This window comes from Diceros bicornis, chromosome 6, assembly GCF_020826845.1.
Source record: "Diceros bicornis minor isolate mBicDic1 chromosome 6, mDicBic1.mat.cur, whole genome shotgun sequence".
Classification (NCBI taxonomy): domain Eukaryota; kingdom Metazoa; phylum Chordata; class Mammalia; order Perissodactyla; family Rhinocerotidae; genus Diceros; species Diceros bicornis.
In genome coordinates this window covers 89532573-89555295 of record NC_080745.1, presented here as the reverse complement: position 1 = coordinate 89555295, position 22723 = coordinate 89532573, and the positions used below count along the sequence as shown (strand labels likewise).

The window sequence follows — 22723 nt, the reverse complement described above, 5'->3', positions numbered from 1 at the left end:
AGAGTAAAAAATATTAATCTTTATAAAAGGTATTCAACAGGCATCATCAGCTTATAAATGTCCAAGCAGAACATCCGTCTATAACCCCATTACAGCTCTACATTAAAGCAAGATGCAAATATGAGAATGAATCTGTCCATTTAAAACATTCGTTTTATGAACACTGAGTAATGTGCTTCTTAATTTTTAGTTTGGTCACATTAAACAAATGATCCATAAAGTGCACTTAATAACCTTGAGCCTGTTACATAGAACTGAGATCCAGATTAACACTTTTAATGAGAATTAAGCAGTAAGAGCCATATAAATGGAGATGCTTGCTATTTATCTATTATAGACAATCATCGTATTTTTCAACTATCTAAGAACTCTGTACCCACATGATTCAACTTGTTCAAATGATTTTCTCCCTCGATGCAAGGCTTTAAGCAGCAGAAATGCAGAAAACAGAGCCAGCAATGGAAGGAATCATAAGGAACTGTCTACTTATGTACACATTTTACAGAGTGGGAGCTGGGAATCAGAGTGAAGGGATGTGTGGGGATTACACCACTAAGCAGCAGTGCTACTGGAATTAGATGCCTGATCCTAAAGCCAGAACACCTTAGAGTAGATGATCGATGCATGTGTACATGCCTGTAAACCTGTATGATTCAGGTACCTTAACATGTCAGATGCAAATTAAATTTTCCCAAGAATCATTTTAATGTAACAAGTCATGATAGTTAGCAGTACCAGGGGAATAAATTCACATCTAGTAACCCTAGATAAGTCATTTTTGCTTTCTGCACTTGAGTTTCTTTGCCTGTGCAATGGAGTAAATACAACTGCCCTGCACAGCGTTTCTATTCCTATCAACCAGCAGCACCTTTGTAAATGTTCTGGTCAGGATCTGGTCACAGGTCCTCAGTGCCACTCCCGAGTGCTGAAATGATCAGAAATAATGTAATCTACATTTCAGCTTTGAGGTACCCCATGTCACAGAATTTAAATTAAGAGGGTGACAGAGCAATTAAAAGTATCTTGGAAATTGGAAGGAGAAGCACAACAACTGCAGAACAATGAGAAAGAGAAGCTGGTCAAAGACATGTCTTCTGGATAAAGCCATTGGGTCTAGCAAAAAGTGTGTCACCTTTTGGAAAAGGGAGTGTGGCAGCAGATATTTTGTATCCTTTAGTTTGGAGAAATATAATAATAGGGGTTAAACATCCATTAGTATTGTAGTAATAAACAATTTGTCAGAAGAAAGACATGAAAGAAGAACCAATGGAAAAAAATCACAAATGAGTCCCATCTATAAGTAGATGAAAAAATTAGAAAGACTCAAGTAAAATGCTGGGGAAGACCATGTGGGCAGTACTGGTCAAGCCAGGAATCTATTCTCTAGGTGGATGGAAGTACATCAAAGAGGTGGCTTGAGAAGTTCAGAAGGAATACTACATGGCAGAATCTCTACATTCTGGAGGAAGAGAAAACAAAGAGAATACACAGGGCTGGGGAGTGGTGTGCATTCTTTTAACCAAAGAGTGAAGGTAGCCAAGAACACAGGTCTTGGTCAAGGGGGTCCAGCACACATGCCTCTCCTAGTTGCCCTGACAATGAAATGTATATTTTAAAAACAAAGTCAAAAACATATGGACTGGTCCAATCCATCTTGAGGGAAGGTCTGTGCACTCAGAGAGGTGTTAATGCAACAGAAAAAGAATGAGATCTGGAAGGAGAACCTAGGAGGCTGCAGGCTGACCTGGGGCTCCTCCAACTGTCCCAGGCAAGTTACTGTAGGCAACATATCATGTAAGGACAGAGCTAAGCTTGTAGAGCCTGGAGGGAATCATGAAATGGGGAGACTCAGGGACTTGCTGTCCTGGTGCCTAAAGTGAGCATGACCAGACATGGGACAATCAAGGTAGCCTCTTCTAAGATTGCTCTTCCTGCTCCCAACATCAAGTAACAGGAGTAAGAGCCCACACAGAGGTGGGCACAGAACTACTACACTCTGAAGAATTGTTGGCACTGCCAATTTGACAGATAAGAGTCCCATCACAGAAAGAGAAAAACGAAAACTCCATGAGCATATGAGTACAACACTGCATGGTTTATTTATGTTTAATTTATTTATGTGTTTAATTATTCATATATTTGTATTTTATCTTGTTCCATATGGCATTTGAATTAAATTCAGTTTTCAGAATGCATAACTCACATGATGGTTGTGAAACAGTTTGAGAAAAAGAGTGGGTGATGGATTTGTAACATGACAACTCCTTAATCAGCACCATGGTGGTGGACAGCTCCCTGTCTGGGATTCTGCTTACAAAGTAGGACTTGTTACTTAACTCCTACACCCTTATCTGAATTAGTCTTTCCAATTATACATTTTTAAGTTGATGGCTCTGAAACCTCTCAAAGGAATCAAACTCACTAACCAACAGTCATGAGCACATGGTAGGTGCTCAACATATTATGATAGAATTGAAATGGATATAATTAAGAAACTAAAATTGAGTTCACCCTCCTAGATTCAATAAGCCATTCCTAAAAGGTTGCACTGTTTTAACAAATGGCCTTTTCAATACAAAGTAGGACTTGTTACTTAACTCCTACACCCTTATCTGAATTAGTCTTTCCAATTATACATTTTTAAGTTGATGGCTCTGAAACCTCTCAAAGGAATCAAACTCACTAACCAACAGTCATGAGCACATGGTAGGTGCTCAACATATTATGATAGAATTTAAATGGATATAATTAAGAAACTAAAATTGAGTTCACCCTCCTAGATTCAATAAGCCATTCCTAAAAGGTTGCACTGTTTTAACAAACGGCCTTTTCAAAAACACATATAATGAAAGATATAGAATGATATATAGAACGAGGGATGAAAACAGTACAGTACTTTACAGATAAAGATTAAAATTTTCTCAAGGCATGAAAAAAATAGAAGAGGAGAGAATAACATTCATATTCCCCATTATTTAAAAGAATCAGTCTTTGGGATTCACAGCTGGTAACATTTATTAGAAGTCATCAGCACAACTATATAAAGTACTCCAGAATGCTATACAACTGGTACATTAAGTGACTGTGGCACATGATGGTCCCAATCCCAATTTTTCTTTCTGTACAACATCCATCAAGATAACAAAACCACTACAGAGTAGCTCTGGGTTTAAGATCCCTTTTAATAAAGAGAAATATTTCTCCACTTTAAACAGTGGAGAAGCTCAAGAGATTTTATTTTGATTTGTTTACGGATCAAAGCATTGAGAAGGTATATTTTCTTACAGGTCTGAGTTAAACACACAGCTTTTCTTTCTACAATTTAAAGCACAAGAAATTGATTAATAAGGTCATTTTTAGAGATATAAATTTTCTATCTTGGATCTAATCACAACAAAAAAATAGTCTGGAAATGTGACTTCCATATTTCCTAATAGCTAGTCCCAATAGGTATCTGGGCCTTTGCCCTCAGATTTCAAAGGGTTGCTATAACTAATATTTCCACCATTAAAAAGGAGAGTGTGACTCTGCCTCATAACTGGAAGAATCAGTCATCTTGAAAATAAGAATGAGGAAAATAATTTAAGCTCTCTAGGCCTACATTTTTAAGAAGCTCTGTATTGTTCAAAAATGGAACACAAATGAAGTTTTATGAGGATGATGAACACTGTCTAAAAGGAGCCTGTTTGCTATACTGAGGAAAAGAGCCACAGGAATGCCCAGGGAATGAGGGAATGGCACATTTCCCATTCCTGCCCACTGCTAGATTCCAAGCATCAGTGGAAAAACAAACAAACAAACAAAGGGGTGCCAATGAAAAGTGAGCTTACAACGAAGTAATCCATGAAGAGTATTAAACTACTGTCAAGACCAAGAAGGGATTGTCTTGCCACTAAATCTTCAAATCTTACACTAGCCTCCAAAAATTAAAAAAAAAGACTTAAGACACAATGATAAGTACATAGTAAGCACTAAAGAAAATCTGTCAATTGCTTTGGCTACTTTCAATATGGGAATGCGGAAAGCTTAGATCTCGAAAGGCAAAGAAAGGATTCAGTGTTAATTAGAATGAGCTTTCCAAAGGTCTCAGGTTCAGAACCACAGTGGAAAGGAGCCCATGTGGGTAAGGGTACGTGTTCCACCAGGTCTCCCACCTTAACTCAAAGACTTCTTTGCAAGTATCTCCAAAAGCTCTTGACTAATTTAAACACTAATGCTATCTCAGGTTATTCCTTTCATTCCAATTTCTATAACATTAACGTAAAACATTTTTGTGGGCATAAATGCTAAACTTCAGTGTCCTAGTGTTTATTTTAATTTAATTACATTGAAACTTTTCATTTCTATAATAGGATTTAAGCTTTAATTTTCACAGCTTTTGTCAGATATGTGGGCAACAATATAACCACATGGGAACAAAGCTACAAATGCACAAATTATGAAGCTCTGACCTTTCCGCCTCTTTGTATCTTGCTTTGAAAATCTGTTCACTCCACATCACAGATTATATGCAAGAGTCATCTTTTTGTGAAGCACATAATCTATTTAACCAGCTTTCCAGTAGTCAAGTCACATCACGAGACAACACTTAGAAGCCATTACCACCCATTCATTGGCTCTCGTGCACAGCATGCTAACGAGTCAAAGGCCCTTCACCTCAGCACGGGAGCAGGAACAGGAACATCCAAGGTAGATTCGAGACACCAGCATGGGGACCAGCCCCTCTGCACATCCTCCCTTTTCTGAAACAATGTCATTCACTCTTGAATACTACCACGCATTCGAAAAGACATCCTAATGAAATGCTGTGATGGCTGGGATTTGCTTCAAAATATCTGGGAGAGAAGCATATAGATAAAAACACGATTGACTATGACTTGATAACTTTTGAGGCCAAGTGAGGGGTACACAGGCATTCATTACATTCTTCTTTCTGCTCTTCTGTATGTTTAAATTTTTCCATAATTTTAACAAAAAGCTATCTTGAATCCAGAGGTAGAGTTGAACTGTCCCCTTCCCCCATTTCATATTTCCACAAAACTGGAGAATAATTAGATCCAAAGCAAATACAAGACAAGCTTAATTTTATAAAACTACTCACATGAGACCCTCCATATCTTAAGTCTCTCATGAGTCTTCCTTGTCTTTCTCCCTTTATGTTACTCCTCCTCAAAGACATCTCCTTCCTCCATGACCAATCCACTCAGAGCCAAGACCAGGAGAGATGGCCAGCCTCCCACTGAACACAAAACCTCTCCTCCCATAGATCAAGTGAACTACATATGTACGTAGCTGGTCATGCTTCCATCTCTGCACTGCTCCCTGGGAAAAGAAGTGCTGGTTTTGAACATTCATGTCCAATTTTGATCACTCAATGAATATGCACTGTGGATGTGGCTTGGGCCAGGCACTGTTCTAGGCGCCAGCGACACAGCAATCACAAGATGCACAAGAAGGCCCTGCTCGGAGAGCTCTCATTCTAGGGAGGGACCACAGACAATACGCAAGGCAAGGAGTAAAAACATGCAACGATTTCACACCATGGACAGCGCCACGAGGAGCCATGGGGCAGAGCTTCTGGGGGTATTTTACGCAGCACCTCGCAGAGAAAGCTCTCAGTGGAATCCCTTTAGTTATTTGGTCCAGGTCTATTGCCTTTCAGCTCGTATTTGACATTCTAATTATCCTCTCTGATGAGGGCAGGATCTTATCTGCCATTTTTCTACTGAATCCTCAACAAAAATGACAGACATAGCTAACATTTATTGAACGTGCATCAAATGCTGAGTGCAAATCTCGGTACTAAACATATATTAATCCTCAAAAGATATAATGCAGGCAACAAGAAAAGGGCAGCTGAGGAAAGGAAGCCTGAGGGTAGCTTATCTAAGGTCACTGAGTTAGCAAGTAATAGAGGCAGGATTGGAACCAGGCAAGGTCACAAAGCCCACACACATTCCCAATCCTCTTGTGTACTGCTTGCCCTCATCACAGGAAGGGCATCAGAAATAAACAGTTCTTTATTAATGAGTAAAATCATTTGCAGGAGAAATGGTGCAAACCAGTCACTCATTTTTTTAAAAATCAAAGGAAAGGGAGAGGGGTAGGTACTTAGAGAAAAGGCCAATGTGGCTGACATACACCCACCATGTGCTATGAGTAGTCGGAAGTCTCCAGAGGGCCTGGTACACTGGCTTTATCAGCAGTCTACTACTGACCTCTGATGCGGTCAGCTCTGAATGTCTTCTACTGACCTCTGATGCGGTCACCTCTGCATGTCAGCTGCTGAACAGCCTTCTTCTATCAGGGAAGATTCCTACATTATGAGCTCTGTCTCCCCAGGACAGAAGCCAGATCTCAAACCCACAGCCACCCTTGCAACTACAGCGCAGACTACGTCCCAGGTTCTGGCGACGAGACGTGGCTTCTCAAGATGGCAACTGGAAATGAGCAGTGGGAGGAGATGGCTCTCTGAAGAACTCCCATTTCCTTTGGGCCAGGATGGAGGCTGTGGAGGCAGCAGGAGTTGCAAGGTCCTGATTCAGAAGGAGCATTGCAACTGGTACACCTGTGAGCAGATGGTGGCAGTGACAGCGGTCGTGGTGTCCACACAGGTTGGGGCCAGAAAAACACAATCCTATTTGCCAAAAGATACATCTCCTGTTGTAACCTAACAAACTCAGCTGGATGCATCCTCAGTTCCCGTGTCCTTTAGGAGGACAGAAGAGGAACAACAAGAAAAACAGGGCTGAAACAATCAGGGCACTGTAAGCCTTAGCCTACTGGGGCCCAAACCTGGCAGAAGAAGGCTTGTCTGCAGAGGAGCAATTCCAGCTTCAGAATTCACTGCCAGCCTCACTGCACACAGACCAGCTTGTCATTCCCACTGAGATACTTAAAACTATGGAATGTCTTTGATATTGGGGGGAGATGGAAAGAAACATTTTAGAGCAAGCCAATTAAGTTGAGTCTCTTCTATGAGTGGGGAACACATGTGATGATAAGTAATGACACGCCCTGGGGCCCCCGCAGAGGACCCCCGAGGAGCCCCACAGTGATCCACTCTGACCATAGCCCCAAAAGAACATTTACCGAGGGCTGACATATTCAGTAGCTTGTGCAACTAAATCTAGTTATATCAAGTTCTAAAAATCTGGACATGTGAGGAGTTAGTTTGAATGATTCCACTGGGATCAGGAAAGAGGCTAGAGACAACTACATTTTTTACAAATTAACAAGAAATGGAACAAAGCAAGAAAATCTCAGCCATCATATCTTATCAGAAAATGGTTTGGCTTTAACTATTTACACCAAATGTGGCACAGAATACTTTGCAAAAGTAATAACATCTTTGTAAGAACAGACCAACTGGAAGATTTCCACTGATAAGTCTTTCCTGACAAGGAGGCAAGACAGATGTTGGCTGCTTTGCAGAAGCAGGGAGCTTACAGATGAGAAAAATCAAGGCTAGCTTTGCTATCCTTACCCAGAAAGGTTCTTAAATCTCAAAGCCTGTAAGTGAGGCCATTTTCACATTGGACAATGCATTCTGAAATGCTTCCAGGCAGCCAGTGAGCGTTTGGAAGCACATGTGGGCTACCAATTACGGCTTAGACAACATCTACTGATGGGGCAGTTCTGGAGCTGCTGGTAAGACACGAAGCTTCAGTCTAATTTTGGCTCATTTAGCCATGACAATTTTGGATTCATATATTTTGTACAATCTCATTTACTATGTTGGGTACAATTTGCTATTAAGATTAAATTCCTAACTTTGTACTTAAAAAAACACTAAGTTAATAATTCCAAAATGTTATATATCCTGGTAACTCCTGATTAAACAAAGCTAAGTATTTATTTGCATGCTAGTTTCTTTCAAAACAGGACTTGAGGCAGTCTATGATAAAAGACTTACAGAACAAGAGTGAAAACAGAAATGGGGCACAGTAAAGAGGAAGAGAGACACAATCACCCAACACCTAGGCCGACATAATTACCAGAAATAAATAGTAAGTTTCCCTTCAAGCTTTCTACTAGCTAAAGAAATAGAGTAAGTTTCAATAGAAGAAAACTTTCCTTCTATTTTAAATATTCTTAATTGACCCCTTTATGTCTCAGGTCCTTACTCAAAGAGAGCTAAATGATATGTGAAACAAAGTTTTGCAATAGAAATTTTGAAATATATGTAAATACAACCTCAAGAAGTTCTTCTCTGTATTAACACTCAATAAAAGTCAACTATAATCAATCCATTGACAATTATTATTCACTGACAATTGTTAACTCGGTGAAGGCACCGGTGGTGGTGATGGTGACAGGGATGGCGGTGATGGTGCTGGTGGTGGTGGTGGTGGTGATGTGTATGTGTCTTGGGGTTGAATGGTTGTAAGAAGGGACATCAGTAACCTACCTAGTAAGACCTAGATATAAAACTTTCAGAGGATTTTATTTGCTCTGGTATAAAGTTTAGTCAATATGGAAGGAAACAATGAAGCAGTGTCCCCACCCATCACCTCCATCATCATGCCTTCCTTGAGCCTCATGGTGTCCCCAAGCTTTAGAAGACACCTGGAGAATGAGCAATTCAAGATCCAGCCCTCCAATGAGAGCATGCAATGTGGATAGTTGGGATTAATGGCTTAAAAGAGATTCATGTGCTTTGAGTCCCCAACAATTGTGACAGAGTTGACTTTATTTTATGAAAGTGAGAAATGAGCTTCTGGCCCAGAGACAGGGCTGCATGGAGGGGCTGCAGAAAGCCACCCACTTCTTGGTTTGATGATTTTTCTCCAGAACACTCCCACCCAAATGAAGTCTTAACATTTTCTCTTAACACAAGCCTTAGCTATAAGTGTAGACTCCAGTGCATTTTAGAAACTTAAATCAAGAAATAAAATTAAGGCCAGCAGACAAACATAGAGTCCAATAGCCCAGAAGGGACAAAGGACTAAGCCAGACACACACTAAGTTCTCAGTCCAGCCAGTAACTCAACGGGGACATCCCAGGCCTGGGCTGCTCCACCCCTGAAACAACACTACACGTAACGATGAGAGAAAATGAATGGAACCATCTAGACACAAATGGAACAGAATAAATCTATGCCTCTCAGTCAGATGTCACTCAACAGTCTTCACACTGCCTCCAATAAATGAGGAAGGTTGTGGAATTATGCAAAGGTTTTAAGCTTTCAATAAAACTGCTTGACAAGTGTAAAATGTTAATTCAATCTGTCCAAATAGAAAGGAAATGACTAATAAAAAGGGTAAGGAGATAGCGTGGGGAAATTTAAGGTGTTCCTCAGGATAAATGAGTTGAGGAATCATTAAAATTCTTATTACTTTGAGCAGGGCTTGAAGAAATCCTGTCAAAGAATACAAAGTTCAGACAGAACCATTACTTCCAAATTTAAAGAAAACTTGAAATTTTTCTTTGCAATCATCTCAATGGAAGCAAGTGATTGCCTCTCCGGGATAGACAATCACACATCTTAAAGGCCACAATGTATGCTGATTATCTGAGGGCTTTGGTTAAATTACAAACTACAAGGTTTTGCCTTCATTTTTCAATGATCTATTACCTACACTACGTGTCAATTACCATTCTCTTGTAAGGGCTAAATATTCCTGTCTTGTAATGGAGCTCTTTTAATTGGATGCAACCTCCACTCCTTTTGGCAAAGAGGAGAGAATTCAGAAGGGGCAAGGTCTAGAGATAATGAATAATGTGACAATTTAATGATTCTCGGGGTTCTACTCACCATGCTGTGTGAAGAGGTCACTGTGAATGATTTCAATCAAGCAGTACAGCTTCTGAATGGTCAGCAAACCCACTGGAACATTTAGGATGAAATCAGTAAACATTTTGCTATGAAGAAAAACATGAGGGATATACACATTAGGGATATACAGCAAAATGAGCCGATGTGCTACAAGACAGTACCGAGATGCAAGGTCATTAAATGATCATTAAATGCCACCAGAATGTTGAACAATGCCCATTATACAATATGGGCCAAAATCTCGTCCAAAAAAATTATGCTTTAAAATGTTATTTTTTACTTCACACCCACAAAAATGGCTATTTAACCCACAAGACAGACAATGACAAGTGTTGGCTAGGATGTGAAGAAATCAGAACCCTCATAACACGCTGGTGTGAATGAAAGATGGTGCAGCCACTTTGGAAAACTGTTTGGCATCTCCTCTAATTGTTAAACACAGTTACCATATGACCTAGCATTTCTACTTCTAGGTATATAGCCAAGAGAAACTAAAATATATATCTATACATGAATCATAGCAACATTATTCATAATACTCAAAAAGTAGAAACAGATCACATGTCCATCAACTGATGAATGGATAAATAAAATGTGGTCTATCCATACAATTCATCCATAAAAAGAAATGAAACTCTGACACCTACCACAACATGGATAAACCCTGAAAACATAATGCTGAGTGAAAGAAGACAGTCACAAAAGGCCACATATTGTATGATTCCATTCATACGAAATGCCCAGAAAAGACAAATGTATAGATACAGAAAGTAGAATGGTGGTTGCCTAGAGCTGGAGTGAGAATGGGAAATAACTATTAATAGGCACAAGGAATCTTATTGGGGTGATGAAAATATTCTAAAACTGGAGTATGGTGATGGTCACACTAAAAAACCATTTAATTCAATATTCTAAAACTGGTGAACTTTATAGTACATAAATTATATCTCAGGAGAGATGTTTTTAAAAATTTACTTTTACAAATGGCCAATAAACCTTCAAAGGAGTGTTAGAAGAAGAGATCTGGTTAGTAACCAAAGAAATGCAAATTAAAATGGTGAGATGCTTATTCACCAATCATATTGGCATGGTTCTATTAAATAATAATTCCAAGTATTGGCAAAGTTTGAGAAGACAGATGCTAATATAGACTGGTTAGAAGGTTGGTTTGACCTTTTAGAGGGCAACTGGACGATATCTATTAAAAATCTTTTAATATTAAAATGCAAGACCTAGTAATTCGACTTCTCTGTTTATACTAATGATATAAATAAGGGCAGATACTACAATTAAGCTACAAAAAATTTTATGCTAGCATATTTTATAATAATAAAAAACTGGACACAATCTAGCACCCATCAGTATGGCATAGTGGCCTGCTCTTCGTAATCAAAAAGCCTGGGTTGGCCTTGAAGCACTGCCACTCGTGACTAAGTTATCACGGACAACTTATTTAGCATAAAAGTGAGCTAATAACAGAACCTACGACATACCATTGTTGTAAACATTAATTGAATAAGCCATAGAAAGCGCTTCGTGTAAAGCCTATTTTGTGTGGAGATAGCACATAATGGATGTCGGTGTCTACTGCTGCTACTTAAGCAAATGATGGGCCAGCATAAGATGGAACACCATGAAAGTTATTAAAAATTATGATGGAGAAGACTACTTCACAATGTGGGAACACAAGATGTCTTAAGTGCCAGAGCTGACTGTAAAACAAAGAACATAATGTTAAATTTTTTAGGGGTGTGCATGTGTGTGTGTGCACACAAAAGATAACTAGAAGGATCTGGAGAGTGGAATTGGGTAGTGGAATTAAGTTTGAGTTATTCTCCTCTGTGATCTCTTCTGATTTATCAAAACATGAATCAATTTTCTAAACAGGAAAAAATACATACATGATTTTCAATGCCATTTTTTTAAAATCAGTAGATAAGGTGTTGAAGACACATGCACGCCTCAAGAGCCATAAAGGCCCGGAGGAAGGGGTCTTCCTTGGATCTCCAAGCACACGGCACAAGCACCAATTGTGAACTTCTAATGGGCGACGGGCTGATCGCAGTGCACAGTGAGAAGGACAGGCCCAGAGTCTGGCCATGGCCCATCCAACTACAGCTCCCCCCATGTCCTCTGTTTCTCCAGACCTGAGGCTCTCAAACAGAAGCATTCATTGCAAGTGCCTGGAGGGGTCATTAAAACCAAATGGCTGGGCCCCACCCCCAATTTCTAATTCAGAAGATCTGGGAAGGAACCCCAGATTCAGCATTTTCTAACAAGTTCCCAGAGGCTGCTGATCCCGCTGTTTCGGGGACCACTCTTGCAGAGCAGCAGGGACAGGACCCTCAGAGACCCGAGAGGGCAGCCATGCTGCCAAGGGGCCCGTTTGTTCCTCCGTCTCTCATGTAGGGCCTGCTACACTATAATCAGTGTTGGCACTTCCTGGGAGCAGAAAATAAATGTGTCCACGCGGGACTCTAAATCCTCAGGCACATCAGAAACATGATGATTGGTGGAGGACAGCAGCTCCCCGAGAGCCCCTCGCCCTTCCCTTCCAGGGCATGAGTGACCTACGGTGGACATAAAGCACAGGACGGGTGACCATTTTTCATTCCGTTTAACTGCCCGGGGGAACAGTGGCCCTTTCCTAATATTTAGGTGGGCTTTTCTGGCTGGTAAAGATGGTGCCGTCACCTGTAGGTAGTTTATCGCGTCAAATGTTAAATCAAAACCAAGTATGCAACTCTGACATACAACTATCTACTGGGGCTTTGGGGAAAAAAAGGAGGATTGGCAATAGATGTTAGCTCAGAGCCAGTCTTCCTCAGCAAAAAAGAGGAGGATTAGCATGGATGTTAGCTCAGGGCTGATCTTCTTCAAAAAAAAAAAACAAAAAAACACCAAGTGAAAAAGCAGATGAAGACTGGGCTTTAGACGTCTGGGGTTGAAAAGGCTGTGCAGCCCATCTGCTCAGGACGGCTCCGTTCACAAGGCAGTGATGTCTACACATTAAACAACCAGGACCGCGCTGGGAGGGTGAGGGTGGTAAAATCAGAAGGTGAAAGGAAAAAGTTGGTCCCCAGCCCCACCCCTCAGTCTGAAAGCCCAAGGACCAGCTTCCCAAAGCTGTGTTTTATTTTGTTTTGACTGTTATTTTAGATGACAATTTCTGACTCTTCTGCCTGAGGCTCACAGCCCCTCATTTAGGAGCTCCCAAAGAGAAGCTGTGTGTGTTATGAGGAGGAGGAGGCGAGATGTGAATATTAAAGCTCCTGTGTCAAAACTTCTAGGTGCTGAAAACAAAACCAAAATGCAACACACATATTGAATTTCAAACCCTAAAAAATGCAGAATGCCAAATTTGTACTGTATACCCATTGAGCTATAAACAATCTTCTAAAGAAAATATTGTGACTTGACAGATGATACCTTTTCCATATAAAGTCATAATTAGCGAAGTGTCACAGACACCACCACTAGCACATGTTCCAGAATGATCCAAGGCACTGACCTCTGCCAACATAAGACAGAACCCCAAGCATCCCTTGAACTATATGCACTGAAAAGGAGGCCAAGCCAGGCATGTGGGATGCCTTCGCTCGGGGTTCTTCCTTACCTGAGCTCTTTAGGATCAAACACCAATTTCACATCGTTGACAATTGTAGGCAAGTATTTCAGTGCCGCCCCCTGCAAACCGAGACCAAAGAAGAATGCTGAGCCTAATGCAGTTTGGCAAATGTTAACACAAATTTATAATTACTATGAAGAACCACAGACATACCAATAAGACACAGACCACTTTCTAGATGAGAGGCTGATGGCTAAACACCATGAAGATAGAGCAAAGAAAAAACCTCTGATCCACAAACAACGATGATTTGTTACATCATAATCTTGATACATAATAACAATAGTAATATTAACAGAAGCAAACATTTATTGCCTGCTGACCAAATGCCTATACTGTGCAAAGCTTTGATGTGATTTTCACCTTAACCCTAACAAAGCTATACCAAATGAAGACCTGTGTCCTCAGAAGGCCTTACCTTCTGGTGCCCTACCATTTAAATCACTGCAGCTCTGTCATATTCAACAACTAAAATGATTGTCTTTGTTCCATTCCAAAACTGTTTTCCAGTATACCTGTGTATCTCTTAAATGGGAATCATTTTTTTCTTGAGTAACTTTATCTCTTATGTTCATATTCTGTATCTTCTAGAAAACCCACAATCTCAAAAAATAGAGTTTGGTAATAATGACAGATCCTAATACACGCTATGCTAGGACCCTTGTATATTTTATCTTTAGTTCCAACAGACCTCCTACAGGGAGTTAGCTGTGTTGGCAGGCAAGGAAATTGACAATGGAGATGTTAATTCCTTTGCCCCTGATCACACAGCTAGTACTGAACTGAGCTAGAATTAAAATTCAGTTCCATGGGCAGCCAGAGCCTCAGCCCCCTCAACTATCTCCTGTTGGGAAAAGTTCCTGGATTTTAAGTGTTCTGACCCTGGCTGCCCACCCCCCCCAGCACCACCCCCCAGCCTCCCCCCCACAATGTGCCTCTAAGTGAGTCCTTATACCAGGCTGGACTCTCCCTCCCTGAATGAAATGGAGGAAAATAACACTCATGCCAAATACCTCCAGGGGTTGCATCAAAGCTCAAAATCAAATTGAAAAGAGAATAAGATAACACTTTGAATACTGGAAAATACCACACCTATTACATAAACAATTGTTAGCACTGTTTTCCAAAAGCAAGTAGGCAGAAACCCACTTTAAACCTAATAAATACCCTAAATATATATGGACAATTGCAACAAAGGGACACAGGCCCCTCTACCTCCACCACCTAATGAAATTCATTCCATACCCCACACTCTATATAAAAATTAACTTAAAATGGATCATAGACCTTAAATGTAAAACTTAAAACTATAAGACTTCTAGAAGAAAATACTTGTGACTTTGGACTAAGCAAAGATTCCTTACATATGACACCAAAAGAATAACCTGTAAAAGAAAAAATTGATAAATCGTACTTCACCAAAATAAAGAACTTCTGCTCTTGGCAAGAACTTCTGTTAAGATAACAAAAGATGAGCCACACGCTGGGAGAAAATAATTGCAAATCACATATCTGATAAAGATTTGTATCCAGCATATACAAAGAACTCTTAAAAGTCAATAATAAGAAAGAAATCTTCCTCCAAAAACAGCCCAGAGATTTGAAGAGATTTTTCCAAAGAAGATATATGGACGACTTATAAGCACTTGAAAAGATGTTCAGCATCATTAGTCACCAGGGAAATGCAAGTGAAAAACACAATGAGATACCACTAACATCTATTAGAATCGCTAAAAAATAAAACAACCCAAAACCTGACAATACCAAGTGCTGTTTGCAGATGCTGCTGGGCTGATTGCAAAACTAGTTCAGCAACTTTGGAAAAGCGCTTGGCAGTTTCTTATAAAGTTAGACATGCACTCTCCACACGGCCCAGCGCCCACACTCCTGAGTCTCGACTGCAGTGAAATGAAAAGTTATGCTCACAGGAAATCCTGTATGTGATGGTTTATAGCAGCTTTATTTGTAATTGTCAAAAACTAGAAACAACTCAGATGTCCCTCAAGAGGCAAATCCATACAATGCAGCACTACTCAGTAATAAAAAATAAAAAAAAAAACACGGAGCCCCTGTTACATACAACATGGATGAATCTCAAATGCACTCAGAGAAGTAAAACAAGACAAACTCAAAAGCCTACATACTGTATGATCCCATTTTTAGAACATTCTGGAAAAGGCAAAACCATAGAGATGGAAAATGTCCTGGTGGTTGTTAGGGGGTGGAGGTAAGGGAGGGCTTTTCTACAGTGGGGGATGAGGAATGGAGGAGGTTGATGGAACTCTATCATATTACCACATGCAAATTATACCTTAATTTTAAAAATGAATAAAAGTATATTACCTGGATAGATAGGTTACCTGGATAGATAGGCATGGAAAACACCTAAGAGAATGCTGGGCCCAGGTCTCAACTCTGGTGCCTAAGAGTTAAGTGGTCAGATTCAAGTCACTTCAAATAAGTTCCAGTTTCCTAATCTGTCACATGTGAGTATTCTGTACATGCCAGACAATCTTCTAGGTGCTCGACTCTATCGACACAATAAATCCTCAGAACAGCTATATGACTGAGGTCTATTATTATCCCCTTTCACAGACAGGAAAGTAGAGGCACAAAGTGAAGTAATTTGTCCAGATTCACACTGCTGGAATTTGGAGCCAGTCTGTCGACCTCAAAGGCGAGAGCAAAAGAACCACACTCAATGGTCACCACAAATCTCAACCTTCCCAGTCGAGATGATAAAGGACAGGAAAGCAACTTTCCGCACTACAGAATTAGCAATGCTTGTTTTCCAGGTGTCAACCCTCTCCTTCAATGCTGGCTGGATCAAAGGATTCCATCTATCTGCTTTGAGATGCAACTTTTGAAAAGAACATTAAACAGAAACAATTTCATTCTGGTTTCACAAGTTCTGCCTCACCTACCTCAGAGTTGCTTTGAAAACCTAAAAAATATTTATCGTGACATTTAATAATAAGCGTTTGCACAGGCTGACTGCTCGGGCCCTAAAGGGTCTCGTTTGGTTGGCGACAGTCCTGAGGGTGAAGCACGCATCAGCTTCTTGCGTTTTATGCTGCACCCAATAAAGCACTGTCTGCCTTTAGCAACTTGATAGCTTCCATTTCACAAGGACAAAGTAGACAGTGACAAACAAGACAGGTCTCTATGGCCCACCTTCCACTCGCTGCCCGGGGGCTGCCGGGCGCTGCATTAAGCAGACAGGCTGAGCACCAGAGCAGGGCCAGGGCTCCCACAGACTTCCCCCATCTGATGTCATGGTGACACCCATAGAGAAGGTTGTGCCCACCACGATCCCAAATCGCGAGTTAACACAGAATTCTGCCTAACAGACCACAATCCTACAGACTATGTCTTTCAGTACATGGGGTTTAGATAGAACAGAGGCAAACCACACACCTGCCATCAGTCCTGGATCACATGACTAAAGGATAGAAGACGGAACGAAGGGAAGGAGACGTGGCGGATGCCACATCTTGCATCTCGCATCCATCTCTGTTCTCCTGGCATTCCTGGGCTCCTCTCCTCAGCTCTCCTTGCCCACAGTGACCATTTCAGTCTGTCCTCCCTCTGCTCAAGCCTGGCACCCATCCCCTCCCCACTCATCTCCCCTTCTACTTCAGGGAAAAACAAACCATCATGAGAAAGGGACTCGCAGAGCTGACTACCACTTAAGCCAAAAACCTAGCCTCCATGAGTGCGCAGCCTCTGCCTATCCCTCCAGGCTCAGGGAGGGAGCGCCCACCTCCAGTAGGGTGAATCCTGCCTGTTGGGCTCTGGTCCCTTCCCCACTGTCTGCTCAAGGACCTCCCGCCCTTTGTCCTCCCTTCTCTCTCCAAGTGGCTCAGTTCTCACCCCAGCTGGCTCCTTCCCTCCACACTGAGCCCACACCAGTCTCTCACCTTAAAACCACCCCAGAGCTCAGGGCTCCCTCCCTTGTCTCCTGTACAGACAATTCCCCAAGCCCTGGGCTCACCCCACTATCCACTGCCCAGCACATTCCCTCCTCTGCCCTCTGCAGCCCCTCCCACGTCTCCATTCCTGCTGAGGCCACAGTGACTTCAGGCCTTTGTTCTTCAGGCCTTTTTCCCATGACACCGATCCGACCCCTCACCTTCCCTGGCATCCACCACCCTGACTCCCAGGGCCACCTCCTGCCTCTGCACCCACTCTTCCCCAGCTCTCTGTGCAGGGCCCTGTCCTCCACCCCTCTCTTCAAGATGGGTGTTCCTTGGAGGAGTCACGTTCTAGACTTCTCTCCTTTCTCCACGTGTTCCTCAGGGACCCACCATGGGCCAAGCCTTGGATTCCTAGTGCCTATCTCCCGGGCTCACCCCTCACCTGAGCTTCACACCCACACACCCAACGGCCACTGGACTTCTGCAGGTGGCTGTCCCACAGACCCTGCGAATTCCACCTGCCTCGGTTGGAGACCGCCACCTTACCTCCCAGGGCTTCCGGCTCAGGGCGCCGTACCCCGAGCCCAGCTCACAGCACCAGGCTGGATGCTCCCTTTGCCTCACAGCCCTCGTCTGAGCGATCACAAAGTCTGGTGGATCCTCACTATCCACTGCCCCTGGTTCTACCACCTTCTCCATCTCTACAGTCTCTACCACCTGGGCCAGGCTGCTTTTGTCTCCCTCCAGCACGATGCCACAGCCTCCTAACTCACCTCCTGTCTCCGCTCTGACCCCCAAAGTTCCCGCCTCACTCGCAGCCAGGGTGGCTTTCCTAAGATGCAAATCTAACTTAGATACTTGGGTGGCATCGCCCCACTCTTGGGATACAGACCCAACTACCCAGTATCCTCAGATGCTCTGGCCACCACTCCAGCGTCCCCCCATAGTTGCCTTCACTGCAGGACCCTCTCCAACCACCCGAAGCCTCTTCCAGTTTCCCACATGGACCAGACCCTCTCTCTGTTCTGGTCAGAGCTCAGCGGCTTGCGCACGTGCTGTTCCCTCTTCCTGGGTCACTGTTCCCCTCCCCCCCACTCCTGCCCCTGTCCCCAAAACACTCAGAGTTAACCTCTGAATACTCCTCAGTCCTTAGCTTAGACGTCATTATCTTCAAGACACACGGATTCCGGGTTAGGCATCTAGAGATATTCCTGCTATGGGCTATAAACCAAGGTCCACGTGTCTGTATCCCCCAGGCAAGGGCCCCACGGTGTGGCCGGGCCTATTCCTTCTCTCTGGTCTCCCTCAGGCCTTGCCGAGGATCCTGGACACAGCAGAAGCTCTGTGACTCCCAGACTGACAGAGCTTATATAAAATCACCTCTTAATGCTCAAGACACATTCCACCTCTCTGCTTTTGGTCCACAGAAATAGCCATCCTTAGCTAACAGAAACAACTGTATCCTCTCCAGTCTGATGAGCCAGCCAGAAGAGGCAGCGGGAACTCGGACATCCACCCGACCGCAGGCTCTCTAACTTTCCTGAAAAGGCATGTTCCATGGCCCACTATTGTTAAGGACCACAACTAGCTTTGGCCATTTCTAACACTGGTTATTTGTCAAGTGTTTTGGGTTCTGCTCATGTTTGCAGCACAAGGCTCCTGTCTCCTCTGTGGAGTTACAGGCTGCTTCACTCAGTTCAGTCTCTCCCAAGTGGAAGGAGCTGCGGCTTCAAGAGCTTCCCAAGATGCAGAGCGCCCGACAGATAAAGCGGGGCTCCTGCATGGTGGACAGACAGCGCTGGGTAGAATCCTATCTATAGAAGGACACCTCCAGAAATAAAAGTCCCGAATGCAGGCAAAAGAACCTACCCCGCATGACCCACAGGAGGCAGTGGCGTATCTTGGACGAGAACATGGGTTCGGGGCCAGGCTGTCTGCAAAGCTCGCCCCCACCGCCTGCTCCGTGAACTCGGGAAGAGGGCATTTCCTATCAGTACTTCTTATTGGTAAGACGGTGGTGGTTAATAGTGCCTGCCCCCAGGGGCTGTTGGGAGGCTGGAAAGACGTTTTGCAGGCGAAATGCTCAGCATGCTATTCTAACACATCCCTAGGGCTCAATAGACGATGGCCACCGCTGTCATCAGAAGTGGCGGCAGGAGAGCATGTGGATGTGTGCAAACATGAACACAGAAAACTTCAACATGCGAAACCCTCCAACCTGACTACTCCATTCATTGAAAACTTTCATTTACAAAGCCCTATATAAAGTGGTAAATACTGAGTAGAAAAATTCAGCAAATCACAGAAGTAGTCAGGATAACAGAAATGGAGGGCATTTGAGGGTTTTTTTCTGTTTTTGTCTTACTTTTATTATATTTTGTAAATAAGTTCTTTCTTTAAACAAAATCTTGCTCAGAATATGTGAGGCTCTTTTGAACGGAGGGTGAGAGGCTGGAACGTGTCAGCAACCTTTTGCCCCACAATGCCTCCAAGGCCTTGGCTTGGTTCCCTACAGGCGGTGGGATGGTCACTAATCGATTCATTGGGGTGTGGCATGGGGGAAAAGGCACAAAGCCTATGAGATGTGCCCAAGGGGCAGAGCTGAGTGTGCAGTGGGTCTTCTTCCTCCATCCCACCCAGGGCTCTTAGCCGGGGACCATATAACCTGTGAGAGCACACCCATATGACAAGGCCTAGTGAGGAAGAGAGAACAGTACAATACAGGAATTCAGATGAATTCACTGTTTTTAGCTTTGTTTATTCATCTCTTGTTTTTTAAGTCATAATTGAACTTATCAAATCAATGTTGGCTTTCCAAGAAAGTTATTGCTTCAGATTCGACTTTAAACCTAGCTAAACTAAGGTCAGGTAGTTTAAGACCTGGCTTGCATTTCTCTTTGAACTTGGTAGAGCTTTCATCTGTCCACCTGAGGATGGATGGGTTCAACTCTAAATGTATTTGGGCCTGGGGGCAATCGACACATGCACTGACACACTGACATGCTGAGAACACACGCTCGAGTTCCCTGCACACTCAGACACACAAAGGCTTTAGGTAAAACTGAAATTACCACCAAACACAATAGGGCTCCCCACCATTGAACACTGACTGAAAGCCAGCAAGCCAGGGAGAGATCTCAGAAACAAAATTAGAGATAACCAAGACCAGTAGTAAAGCTATTTCTATTTCTATTAAAAGACAGGCAAGTTTCTCAGTGTCCCTCTTAAAATTGGGTTCATTGCTTAATATCCAGGCAATCAAGAACTCATGGTATCCAGCAATCACAACTCTGAGGAATGAAAGTGAGGTCAAAGCTGAATCAAAATGACAAGAAACACACTGAAACCAAAGTTTTAAAGGAAAATAATGAAATGCATATAAAGGATTATGAAACAGCAGAAAATGCTTAAAGTTTTCTAATTGCTGAAATAGTTCAAGTTAAAGAAATTAAATAAATTTTATACTCTTCTCTAAGCAAATTTAATTGTCATGCATCTCATGAGAATGCCAACTTAATCCAAACTGTAAAACAAAACAAAAAATGCACTTTCTATCTAGTATCAGTTCAATGTTGTAAGTGTCTCTCTGGCTAAAAATATTACTACTGATGATGATTAATAGACACTATTTTAGGGTAAAGTTCAGGTTACATTATTCAGTATAATGATTTTAATTAAACCTATTACCATATCTTTATATAAGATTACAAGAGCTATCGGTGATACAAAATAAGTTTTTCTTGAATAATGTATGAAGCAATTATTAATTTACATATTTCTCAAGAAAACGCATATTAAAATGATTTCACTTGGAGGTTTTGAGCTAAAATATATATGGTCCACAAATTCTCCTTTCAGACTTAAGTGTTCCTTCTTTGGAAGATTTAGGGCATAGTCAAACAGCCTCAGAAGAACCAGAGCATTCTGATACAGGAAAATGTAGCAAGACCAGTTTGGCCCTGGGCCCCAACTCGTGCCTTTCACGGGGAATGGATGAAACAGGGCGATAGCTGGGCATGATGGCTTCATGTAGCTAAGGAATAGAAACACACAGCATTTTGGAGAGATTCAAGGATGTGCCACTCTGAGCCACCCTGGTGTATGTGCTGTAGGAATCCAGAACAAAAAGAAAGATGATGTCAACAATTGCTTCTATTCCTTATACCCTACTAAATAATGACTACCTACATCTTAAAATACCTCTTCTCTTTGTAATCCAGCTTCCTTTAAGCAGATTCTGGTCTTTAAAATAGCATTCCCCATCTCTACCACCAACATATGGTTCATTCAATCCCAAGTGACAATTTAGCAGTTGGAGGAAATCATTCCTATCAGTAGTTTCATGTTTAAATATGACAAAGTCCAAACCAAAAAATTAATGAAGAAAATACAAACTTACTGCGATTAAGATTCTTCAATGAATCCAGTACAAGCTCCTATACTTAAAAATCAATTTATTATGGCCAACAAACACGAAAAGATGGTCAACATCATGAATCATTAGTGCAAATCAGAACTACAATGAAGTATCACCTCACACCCGTTAAGATGGCTACCATCAAAAAAGAAAAACAGAAAATAATAGGTGTTGGCAAAGACATGGAGAATTGGAACACTTGTACACTGTTGGTGGGAATGTAAATTGGTACAGCCACTAAGGAAAACAGTACGGAGATTCCTCAAAAACTTAAAAACAGAATTACCATATGATCCAGCAATTCCACTTCTAGGTACATATCCAAAAGAACTAGAAGTAGGATCTCGAAGAGATATGTGCACACCCATATTCATTGTGGTATTATTCACAACAGCCAAGAGGTGGAAGTAACGCAGATGTCCATCAATGGATGAATGGATAAAGAAAATGTGAATGTTAGCCTAAAAAAAGAAGGAAATTCTGACATATGTTGCAGCATAGATGAATCATAGATGAGGACATTATGCTAAGTAATATAAGCCAGTCACAAAAAGACGAAAATACTGTATGATTCCACTTATACGAGATCTCTAAAGTAGTCAAACTCACAGAGACCAAAAGAAGAACTGTTTGCCAGGGGCTGGGGACAGGAGGGAACGGGGAGTTGTTTAATGGATAGAGTTTAGGTTTTGCAAGATGGAAACATTCCAGAGATCTATTTCACAACAACGTGAATATAGTTAACACTACTGAACTGTACACTTAAAAATTGTTTAGACAGTAAATGATACTTATGTGGCTTTTACCACAATTAAAAACAAGTAGACAAACAATGTGTTATGCCTTCCTTAGAGAATATCAACAACGGGTAAAGGGTCTTGCCATGTTTCCCAGGGGAGGGATGCTATCTTCATTGGGCAGGACTGCTTTTAGCACCTCTGCCTCCTGCCTGTTCAAAGTCAAGAATAACCCCCTGTGCACA

The 22723-nt window shown here is 42.0% G+C and overlaps 1 protein-coding gene across 3 annotated transcripts in view; it reads right to left on the bottom strand.

The window, feature by feature from the left end:
* The window catches only part of DOCK1 (dedicator of cytokinesis 1), a 512522-nt gene that overhangs the window by 325851 nt on the left and 163948 nt on the right, over positions 1-22723 (bottom strand). For all 3 annotated transcript variants that reach the window (XM_058544272.1, XM_058544274.1, XM_058544273.1), the window contains 2 exons: positions 13396-13466; positions 9759-9865 (listed from right to left, as the gene is read on the bottom strand). In XM_058544272.1, coding sequence (XP_058400255.1) covers positions 9759-9865; positions 13396-13466 — 178 coding nt within the window. The remainder of the gene's footprint in view (positions 1-9758; positions 9866-13395; positions 13467-22723) is intronic.